Source organism: Coregonus lavaretus (assembly GCF_964263955.1).
Source record: "Coregonus lavaretus genome assembly, chromosome: 29".
Lineage (NCBI taxonomy): Eukaryota > Metazoa > Chordata > Actinopteri > Salmoniformes > Salmonidae > Coregonus > Coregonus lavaretus.
In genome coordinates, this window is record NC_140016.1 from 32,202,959 (window position 1) to 32,215,138 (window position 12,180).

Genomic DNA, 12,180 nt, shown 5'->3' on the forward strand with positions numbered 1-12,180 from the left:
TCAGCTACTCGTCACTATCTTTCGTATCTTGTATGGCTGAATCAGGTGTGTTGGAGAAGGGCTGGAGCATAGGCCTGCATACTCTGAATAGAGTGTTGACCACCCCTGTCATTCATAGAAAATAGAAACTGGGCTCTCTAGAGACTGGAGAGAGTGAAAGAGAGGAGGACTGGGAAAGCACTGTCCTGTCCTAGCACAACACTGCTGAATACAGGCCATTGTTAGCCCAAGCAAAGCCATGGAGCCACTAGACCGTGTAACGCTACACTGCACAGAGTACTGGCCTATATTCTTTTCTATAGGCTAACAGTTTGCACTACACTGTGTTCACAGTTATCATAACTTGTTATTGAGTTATGTTATCATGTCTCATTGACTTTGTTGCTCTTGTAGGCATTCATTTCATACAGCATATTTCGTCAAGTTCCTATATAGCTAACTATCTCAAGATGAGTTGCGGTTTTTCTCGTTCCGACTGAAACATTTGTTTTGTTGGCTCGATGAATGTGGTAGCACACTCTGTAGTCTATTGACAGTCTCCCTGCTCTGGTGAGAGCTACAGTTTCAGATTAGAATGTAGTCACTAGATCAGGGTCCATTCTCTTCCACACTTGCTGCCATCTTCAAAGCCTCTTTGTTCATCGGTAGAGATTCCGCTGACCTTGCTGGACAGAGAGACAGACAGAGAGAGAGAGAGAGACAGAGACAGAGTTAGAATGAAATAATTAATGGGGGAGACAGACAGAAAGAGAGGGAGAGAGAAAAATGACGAGAGAAGGGACATTAGAGTGAGAGGGAGAGGGAGGGAGACAGAATGAGGGAAGGAGATAGGGAGAAAGAGAGAGAGTTGCACAAAGGCCTTTGTCATCTGGTAGCCATTTTGATTCTCCCTTGATCCGCATGCCTCAATGCCAACTGCCTAGCTCTAGTAGCATCAGGTCCATACAACCTACATGTTCGCCAATAGCCAACATAATGATCGTTTCCATTTTTCTCTCCCAAGAGCTTGTATCTACAGTTGACATACACCTTAGCCAAATACATTTAAACTCAGTTTTTCACAATTCCTGACATTTAATCCTGGAAAAAATTCCCTGTTTTAGGTCAGTTAGGATCACCACTTTATTTTAAGAATGTGAAATGTCAGAATAATAGTAGAGATAGTTATTTTTCACATTCCCAGTGGGTCAGAAGTTTACATACACTCAATTAGTATTTGGTAGCATTGCCTTTAAATTGTTTAACTTGGGTCAAACATTTCGGGTAGCCTTCCACAAGCTTCCCACAATAAGTTGGGGAAGACCACTGCGCCACTCGTACTCCTGAGTGGCGCAGTTGTCTAAGGCACTGCATCGCAGTGCTAACTGTGCCACTAGAGATCCTGGTTCGAATCCAGGCTCTGTCGCAGCCGGCCGCGACCGGGAGACTCATGGGCGGCGCACAATTGGCCCAGTGTCGTCCAGGGTAGGGGAGGGAATGGCCGGCAGGGATGTAGCTCAGTTGATAGAGCATGGCGTTTGCAACGCCAGGGTTGTGGGTTCGATTCCCACGGGGGGCCAGTATTAAAAAAATATGTATTCACTAACTGTAAGTCGCTCTGGATAAGAGCGTCTACTAAAATGTAAAATGTAAATGATTTTTGGCCCATTCCTCCTGACAGAGCTTGTTTAACTGAGTCAGGTTTGTAGGCCTCCTTGCTCGCACAGGCCTTTTTAGTTCTGCCCACACATTTTCTATAGGATTGAGGTCAGGACTTTGTGATGGCCACTCCAATACCTTGACTTTGTTGTCCTTAAGCCATTTTGCCACAACTTTGGAAGTATGCTTGGGGTCATTGTCCATTTGGAAGACCCATTTGTGACCAAGCTTTAACTTCCTGACTGATGTCTTGAGATGTTGCTTCAATATATCCACATAATTTTCCTTCCTCATGATGCCATCTATTTTGTGAAGTGCACCAGTCCCTCCTGCAGCAAAGCACCCCCACAGCAGGATGCTGCCACCCCCGTGCTTCACGGTTGGGATGGTGTTCTTCGGCTTGCAAGCGACTCCCTTTTTCCTCCAACATAACGATGGTCATTATGGCCAAACAGTTATATTTTTGTTTCATCAGACCAGAGGACATTTCTCCAAAAAGTACGATCTTTGTCCCCATATGCAGTTGCAAACCGTAGTCTGGCTTTTTTATGGCGGTTTTGGAGCAGTGGCTTCTTTCTTGCTGAGCGGCCTTTCAGGTTATGTCGATATAGGACTTGTTTTACTGTGGATATAGATACTTTTGTACCTGTTTCCTCTAGCATCTTCACATGGTCCTTTGCTGTTGTTCTGGGATTGATTTGCACTTTTCGCACCAAAGTACGTTCATCTCTAGGAGACAGAACGCGTCTCCTTCCTGAGCGGTATGACGGCTGCGTGGTCCCATGGTGTTTATACTTGCGTACTATTGTTTGTACAGATGAACGTGGTACCTTCAGGCGTTTGGAAATTGCTCCCAAGGATGAACCAGACTTGTGGAGGTCTACAATTTTTTTTCTGAGGTCTTGGCTGATTTCTTTTGATTTTCCCATGATGTCAAGCAAATAGGCACTGAGTTTGAAGGAAGGCCTTGAAATACATCCACAGGTACACCTCCAATTGACTCAAATGATGTCAATTAGCCTATCAGAAGCTTCTAAAGCCATGACATCATTTTCTGGAATTTTCCAAGCTGTTTAAAGGCACAGTCAACTTAGTGTATGTAAACGTCTGACCCACTGGAATTGTGATACAGTGAATTATAAGTGAAATAATCTGTCTGTAAACAATTGTTGGATAAATTACTTGTGTCATGCACAAAGTAGATGTCCTAACCGACTTGCCAAAACTATAGTTTGTTAACAAGACATTTGTGGAGTGGTTGAAAAACGAGTTATAATGACTCCAACCTAAGTGTATGTAAACTTCCGACTTCAACTGTATATGAACATCAGCACAAACCTCAGGACTTGGCACACATACTCTACCACACACAAACAAGCTTTCTCTCTCAGTTAGGGCTGCACGCTTTCTGATACAGCTGCCAATGACACACGCGTGATGATTCATAATTTCACTCACACACATACACTGTTCATACACACACACAGAAGAAACATGCACACACACACACACAAACACACTGTACAGTACATAGTACTCCCCCCACACATACACAGACACACACATCTGGGATGAGTGACTCATGAGTGACTCAAAATAGATCAGAATCCATGCTAATAATAATTTACCTCATTGTCCTAACACAGACGTAAAGCACACACTCCAAATGGTTACAATATGCACTGATTCATCTCAATTGATCAAAACATTCAAAACCCATAGGAAAACAGTCATTCTGACTCATTCTTATAGTGAGTCATCCATCTCTTTATTTAGCAGCTTGCTAATTATTTGAAAACATTTCATATTTCTATAGATGACATATGCAGTACAATATTTTTTGTGTACTGCACTTTAACCAGGCATCCCAAATACACCCTATTCTCTATACAGTGCACTACTTTGCACTATATAGGGAATACAGTGCCATTTTGGACATAACCAATGTTAAAATTTTTGGCCAAAAGCACTTACTGTAGGTTGCGTACCTCAACCTACATAGAGACTTCCGCCATCTTTACTCTAATCCTTTACTTATAAGCCCCTCTCTCACTACAGTACCTAGCACAGCTGTTCCCAAACTAGGGGTCGCCTGATATGAAAATGGGGTCGCGGGAGAATTTCCAAAATCCCTAAAAATTTTAAAAATACAAATATTATAATAATTATATATATATATATATATATTATAATATGTCTTTGTATCTCATAATCATTGTAATGTGGTTAGCCTTAAAAATCTCAATGAACATTATTCAAATATAAAATATACAATTCAACCAAAGAGCAGTGCCCTTAGTTCACGGGAGAAGGCCGCACTTGACCGTTGCACTTGAATTATTCCCACGGTGAATGGCTAGGCCCGCTACACTATGAAACCACACACTATTGCAGAGACTTTGATATTACCGGCCGCAACTGATATGGTGAAAACAATGTGTGGGGAGGCAGAGGCACAGAAACTCACATCAATACCTTTTGTCAGATAACACTGTTAAACAAAGAATTTATGCTATTGCTAGCAATCAAGAGGAAACTGACTGATCGACTCAAAAAAAACGCTCCAAATGGACATTAGCTGTGAGGGCCGAGATGCCCATGCATTGACTTTTGTTCACTATACATGTCAGGAGATGCTATTCACGAGGACATATTGTTCTGTCTCACGATTCTCAAGCATGAAACGGCTTAGGGATGTTCAGTGTGCAGCGTGGCTATGTTGATGAAAAACAGATTCCATATTGGATTGAATGGTGGGCTTTTGCACAGATGGGGCTCCATCTATGGCGTGACCGCGGGTAGACCTCTGCACTCTAGTTATGAATATGAATACCTCTGCCATATGGACTCATTGTATGATACACCGAGAGCAACTGGCGGCAAAAAAGCTGAGCACAGAACTCGGAGATATACTGCAGCAGGTAACTTTGATTGTAAACTACATCAAACCACATCCACTGTGTGCACGCCTGTTCGCAAAACTATGTGGAGATATGGGATCAGAGCATGAAAATGTTATATTTCACACCGAGGCTTGGTGGTTATCGAGGAGGAGTGCTGGAAAGATTTTTTCGCATTTATAGAGGAATTGTTGTCATTCACAAAAAAAAAACAGACTTCGTTGACTTTTTGTGTAATTAAAATAAAATAACAGAAAACAGCATCAGTAAGTGTCCCACACGAGTGATGATTGCTCACCTCCAATGCTTGGAAGAGCACTTTGGGACCTACTTCCCAATCCGTTTTGGTACTCCTAAATGGGAACTCGGAAATCCCTGACTTCTGACTTCAGTGCGTTCAAGACAACTGGGAACTCAGAAAGAAACAAGCTCTGAATGGGAAAATGTGTTTTGAACGGTCATCCAACTCGGAATTCCAACTCAGGAACTCGGGCCTCTTTCTAGAGCTCTGACATTACGACCTGAAGATCACTGACGTGATGATTTGACCTCTTATTTTTCCAAGTTCCCGTTCCCATTTGTCTTGAAAGCACCATAAAGCTCATGGTAGGCTACCCTTCGCCAGCTCTTATCTGTGTGCAGCTGGATTCAGTGCTCTCGGCTGCATTAAAACCAAATATCGATCCAGGTTGGATGTGACAGCAGAGATGAGGTGCGCACTGTCGACCACGGCTCCTGACTTTGAGAATCTCTGACGCGGCATGCTTCAAGCACACCCATCTCATTAGTGGTGGTTAGGTAAGAGACATTATGTCAGACTAATTTGCAATTGACTGTCATAGCCCCACATTAAAAGTATGTGATGGTGAGTTGAGAAGACAATCAGAAAAATAATGTTTTTCAATTGACTGCCATAGCCCCAGATAAAAAGTAAATATTGTCTGTTAATTACATAATTGTTTTCACATGGTTGGGGTCGCGAGAATTTTCAGATATCAAAATTGGGTCGTGGGCAAAAAAAAGTTTGGGAGCCGCTGACCAAGCAACTCAGACTATTTTAGAAAATAGGGTTAGTATTCAGCAACTCAGACTATTTTAGAAAATAGGGTTAGTATTCAGCAACTCAGACTATTTTAGAAAATAGGGTTAGTATTCAGCAACTCAGACTATTTTAGAAAATAGGGTTAGTATTCAGCAACTCAGACCATTTTAGAAACTAGGGTTAGTATTCAGCAACTCAGACTATTTTAGAAACTAGGGTTAGTATTCAGCAACTCAGACTATTTTAGAAACTAGGGTTAGTATTCAGCAAACTCTGACCATTTTAGAAAATAGGGTTATTAGTATTTAGCAACTCTGACCATTTTAGAAACTAGGGTTAGTATTCAGGAGGGATAGAATGAATCATGGAAATGAAGACTTAATATATGGACAAGGTTCCCCTTGATGTTCCTGGAGCTAATTAACACTAGAAGAACACACAGTGCCACAGTATGGACTATTTTAAGTACAGAAGTGACTCTTTTAGATGTGTAGGTTATTCACAATATGCAGTAATATGTTGTGCATGTACTTTACAATATGTTTACTGCCTGAAAGGTTACATGACAGAGTGTAAAGCCTAGATCTAAAATCATTTCAGTTGTGTTAAGAGTGTGCTATACAAGTTGAGTGAGCCACAGCATATCACCTTCAACCATTTCAGTGTGTATTTTTCATATTAAATGAGTTAACTTTGGGAACATAAGCAGATTATGTTGGTCAGTTTGACTGTATTCAGTTGTGGGCCTTGTACACTATTCCTATGATAATAGTGGAACAGGTAGCGGTTTCGCTGTAAGGACTTGTACTGCCACCTGCTGGCATTTATATTTTTTAAAGTCATTTTTTAGCAGACACTCTTATCCAGAGCGACTTAGTGAGTGCATACATTATTTTATTTGTATTTTTTCATACTGGCCCCCCGTGTATTAGGTACAATTTGGTGTTATTTACACTGAACAAAAATATAAACGCAACATGCAACAATTTCAAAGATTTTACTGAGTTACAGTTCATATAAGGAAATCAGTCAATTGAAATAAATTCATTAGGTCCTAATCTATGGATTTCAGATGACTGGGAATAAAGATATGCATCTGTTGGTCACAGATACCTTTAAAAAAAAAAAAATAGGGGCGTGGATAAGAAGACCAGTCAGTATCTGGTGTGACCACCATTTACCTCATGCAGTGCGACACATCTCCTCCGCATAGAGTTGATCAGGCTGTTGATTGTGGCCTGTGGAATGTTGTCCCACTCCTCTTCAATGGCTGTGCAAAGTTGCTGGATATTGGCGGGAACTGGAACGCGCTGTCGTACACGTCGATCCAGAGCATCCGAAACATTCGCAATGTGTGACATGTCTGGTGAGCATGCAGGCCATGGAAGAACTAGGACATTTTCAGCTTCCAGGAATTGTGTACAGATCCTTGTGACATGGAGCCATGCATTATCATGCTGAATCATAAGGTGATGCCGGCGGATGAATGGCACGGCAATGGGCCTCAGGATCTCGTCACGGTATCTCTGTGCATTCAAATTGCCATCGCTAAAATGCAGTTGTGTTTGTTGTCCTTAGTGTATGCTTGCCCATACAATAACCTCACCGCCACCATGGGGCACTTTGTTCACAACGTTGACATCAGCAAACCGCTCAACCACACAACGCCATAAACGCTGTCTGCCATCTGCCCGGTACAGTTGAAACCGGGATTCATCCTTGAAGAGCACACTTCTCCAGCGTGCCAGTGGCTGTCAAAGGTGAGTATTTGCCCACTGAAGTAGGTTACGATGCCAAACTGCAGTCAGGTCAAGACCCTGATGAGGACGACGAGCACGCAGACGAGCTTCCCTGAGACGGTTTCTACAAACCCTCAGTTTCATCAGCTGTCCGGGTGGCGGGTCTTAGACGATCCCGCAGGTGAAGAAGCCGGATGTGGATGTCCTGGACTGGCGTTATTATATGTGGTCTGCATTTGTGAGGCTGGTTGGATGTAATGCTCAAATTCTCTAAAATGACTTATGGTAGCGAAATTAACATTTAATTCTCTGGCAACAGCTCTGGTGGACATTCCTGCAGTCAGAATGCCAATTGCATGCTCCCTCAAAACTTAAGACATCTGTGGCATTGTGTTGTGTGACAAAACTGCACATTTTAGAGTGGCCTTTTATTGTCCCCAGCACAAGGTGTACTTGTGTAATGATCATGCTGTTTAATCATCTTCTTGATATGCCACAACTGTCAGGTGGATGGATTATCTTGTCAAAGGAGAAATGCTCACTAACAGGGATGTAAACAAATTTGTGCACAGAATTTGATAAAAATAAGCTTTTTGTGCAGATGGAACATTTCTGGGATTTTTTATTTCAGCTCTTGAAACATGGGACCAACACTTTACATGTTGCGTTTATATTTTGGTTCAGTGTAGTTTAAAAAAAATCATAAGTAATCATATGAAAGACAAGGACAAATCAGATCGCTGATCTAATACATTTTTATTTTTTATTAATAATATAGCAAAAACAGTACATTTATTTTAAAATTGATACAACAAAATGCAATTAAAGGTCAGTTGAGATTGGTTGACATCAGTTGAGTTGAGTCAGTGTCCTCATCAGACCCTCTGTCTCTTCCGATTGGTTCCCTCGGACTCAGAACGTCCTGGGCAAAGGTCTGATTCCCATGTTCTCCTACACTTTTGCCTTGTCACACTTGGGACAATGGCAATGTCACTCTCCTCAACTGACCTAATAATAATAACAATACATTTTAAGAGCCTTTGAAGTCACCCTAAGACACACACAAAATATATAAAATAAAAAAACACAAGATAAAAAATAAAGAGATCAAAAGATAGGCTACCTCTTCGATTTCTTCCGGGATGGGCCTTCTAGTTGGAAACAGCCTGGGCTACTAGAAGGGCCGGACTCCCTGGTCCTCTTAAAGGTGACCCATGGTGGCAACCTAGGGATCAGGAAACTGTCCGAGTCCTCTGATCCTCTCATTCTCTTGGTGGGCGGGACCCTCTGGTCCTCTGGATCTCTTATGGGAGACTCTCGACGCTTCACATCTAAACCACTATAATCTACGAAATGAAAGACAATACACACAATCAGTCACACTAAAAGACACCAGTTGTCTTCAAAAACGTTCTATGTGATGATGTTTTCCTAATAAACTTTGATACTCACCATTACTCAAAGAACTGGCTGGATGAGTGCTTTCTGGTTCTGCCTGCCTGCTTCTAAACCAGGTGACCCATGATGGAACTACCTGAGGGGCAAGTATGAGACAGACTGGTGCTCTGGTGATCTCAGGGCTGGAGCTCTGGAGAATCTCATGGTGTTCGCCCACCATGACCTCCAGGTCCACAGGGGCCGTGGCCATGGCGACTGCCTGGTCCACCTCAGCCCTCAGGGCATGGGTTCTGGCCACTGGGACTTCACGGACCTGATCTTGATCAGAGGATGAGGAGGGTGTGGGCTCTATGAAGAGGCCCACTTCTCTGGACTCTTCTAACGGGTCTTCTGACTCCAATTCAGATTCAAAGCCTGAGTCGTAGCCCAAGTCAGGATCAGACTCTTCCTGTTCAGACTGATAGTTGGAGTCAGGCTCGTAGCCATCGTTATACATATGCAGCGACATTTTAGCAATAGAAAGTTACACAGATGTTCTCAAAACGACCTGTCTTCTCAGAAGGTGAAAGTGTTTATGGGGGGAATGTTGATTCTGTTTCTAGAATGTTGTGGATTTTAGAATGTTATTGATGGTTTCTATGGCAAACTAAGCTTGATTTGGCAAACCAGCCTGAAGCAGGTGACGTCATAATGGTTGGCTATGTGGCCAAGGAGATATGGACTTTCAAATCCAAACAACTTATTTTCTGTGTGGAGTGGTGCATACAATAAAACACATACAAATAATCAAAATAATCAAAAGCAGTAAAGGCAATAGATGACAGGACATCATTTACAGTCTTTAGCTGGCTCCATGCCCTAGTTAAAAGTACGTTTCAACTCCAAGTATTATTTGTAAACTGATTAGAGGTCTGTATAACATTCATAACTGTATAGACAGAAGGTGTGAATGAACGTTTGACATCAATTGCCTTTCAATAAAATCATAAGAACATAAAGACTGCGTTTACACAGGCAACCCAATTCTGATCTTTTGCCCAATTATTGGCAAAAGAGCTTATCTGATTGGTCCAGTTAGTGGAAAAAGATCAGAATTGGGCTGCCTGTGTAGTTGCAGCCATAAAGCTTAGAATATCTGGAGTGGAATATTTAGCTTAGCGTGTGCTAGCCTATATCTCTTTTAATGTTCTGTGTTGTTGTATTTGTTGTTTGTCCGCAGGGCTGGAGTACTGTGTGCGTATGCAGCTAACCAGAACCTGAGCTCTCAGCTCAAAGGCATGAGGAGACTGGTCAGCAGCAACCTGAGGGACCTGCAGAGCTTTACCAACGAGACGCCAACGGTAAAGCTTTTTTACCGTAGCTGCAATGACAGTATTACTGTAGGTGTGCACACAAGGCTAAGTAGAGAATGTACGAGATAGTTAGATTAAATGTACAATACCGGTCAAAAGTTTTAGAACACCTACTCATTCAAAAGTTTTTCTTTATTTTTACTATTTTCTACATTGTAGAATAATAGTGAAGACATCAAAACTATGAAATAACACATATGGAATCATGTAGTAACCAAAAAAGAAACAAATCAAAATATATTTGAGATTTGAGATTCTTCAAATAGCCACCCTTTGCCTTGATGACAGCTTTGCACACTCTTGGCATTCTCTCAACCAGCTTCACCTGGAATGCTTTTCCAACAGTCTTGAAGGAGTTCTCACATATGCTGAGCACTTGTTGGTTGCTTTTCCTTCACTCTGCCGTCCGACTCATCCAAAACCATCTTAATTTGGTTGAGGTCGGGGGATTGTGGAGGTCAGGTCATCTGATGCAGAGCTCCATCACTCTCCTTCTTGGTCAAATAGCCCTTACACAGCCTGGAGGTGTGTTGGGTCATTGTCCTGTTGAACAACAAATGATAGTCCCACTAAGCCCAAACCAGATGGATGGCGTATCGCTGCAGAATGCTGTGGTAACCATGCTGGTTAAGTGTGCCTTGAATTCTAAATAAATCACAGACAGTGTCACCAGCAAAGCACACCCACACCATAACACCTCCTCCTCCATGCTTTACGGTGGAAAATACATATGCGGAGATCATCCGTTCACCCACACTGCGTCTCACAAAGACACGGCGGTTGGAACCAAAAATCTCCAATATGGACTCCAGACCAAAGGACACATTTCCACCGGTCTAATGTCCATTGCTCGTGTTTCTTGGCCCAAGCAAGTCTCTTCTTCTTATTGGTGTCCTTTAGTAGTGGTTTCTTTGCAGCAATTCGACCGTGAAGGCCTGATTCACACAGTCTCCTCTGAACAGTTGATGTTGAGATGGGTCTGTTATTTGAACTCTGTGAAGCATTTATTTGGGCTGCAATTTCTGAGGCTGGGAACTCTAATGAACTTATCCTCTGCAGCAGAGCTAACTCTGGATCTTCCATTCCTGTGGCGGTCCTCATGAGAGCCAGTTTCATCAGAGCGCTTGATGGTTTTTGCGACTGCACTTGAAGAAACTTTCAAAGTTTTTGAAATCTTCTGTATTGACTGACCTCCATGTCTTAAAGTAATAATGGATTGTCGTTTCTCTTTGCTTATTTGAGCTGTTCTTGCCATAATATGGACTTGGTCTTTTACCAAATAGGGCTATCTTCTGTATACCACCCTACCATATCACAACACAACTGTTTGGCTCAAACGCATTAAGAAGGAATGAAATTCCACAAATTAACTTTTAAGAAGGCGCACCTGTTCATTGAAATGCATTCCAGGTGACTACCTCATGAAGCTGGTTGAGGGAATACCAAGAGTGTGTAAAGCTGTCATCAACGCAAAGGGTGGCTATTTGAAGAATCTCAAATATAAAATATATTTTGATTTGTTTAACACTTTTTTGGTTACTACATGATTCCATATGTGTTATTTCATAGTGTTGATGTCTTCACTATTATTCTACAATGTAGAAAATAGTAAAAATAAAGAAAAACCCTTGAATGAGTAGGTGTTCTAAAACTTTGACCGGTAGTGTATATTGTATGCTTCGCAAAGGGTGCACGCATATATATATGTGCATGTGTATGTGTGAGATAGTGAGAGACTGACAGAGTAACACAATCTCGGACAAAAAAACAACAAATAATCTCAGACAAAAAAACAGACTTGTGTCTCAATTTCTGTAACTTTACTCTGCTCTTCTTTTCACAGCAAATTGATTACCTAATAGCACAATACGCCACTGCCAAGAACAAAGTCCTTTCTGACTTAGATAGTAAGTACAGTGCCTGAGGCCACGTCTCCATATTGTCTCTGTTCAGTCTATTGCACAAAACTATGAATCTATGGCCATATCAAGTTAACAATATCTTCAACATCAATTAGATACATAACAGAGTTGTGGTCAGTTTCATTTCAATTCTGTCAATTGAGGAAGTCAACTCCAATTCCAATTACAGTGGGGGAAAAAAGTATTTAG

The 12,180-nt window shown here is 41.8% G+C and overlaps 1 protein-coding gene across 1 annotated transcript in view; it reads left to right on the forward strand.

Annotated features, from left to right (window-relative positions):
- LOC311105097 (prominin-1-A-like) overlaps positions 1 to 12,180 on the forward strand; it is a gene marked incomplete at its 5' end in the record, with an annotated part of 133,076 nt that overhangs the window by 85,840 nt on the left and 35,056 nt on the right. The window contains 2 exons of the mRNA XM_084147098.1: positions 9,937 to 10,057; positions 11,913 to 11,976. Coding sequence (XP_084003224.1) covers positions 9,937 to 10,057; positions 11,913 to 11,976 — 185 coding nt within the window. The remainder of the gene's footprint in view (positions 1 to 9,936; positions 10,058 to 11,912; positions 11,977 to 12,180) is intronic.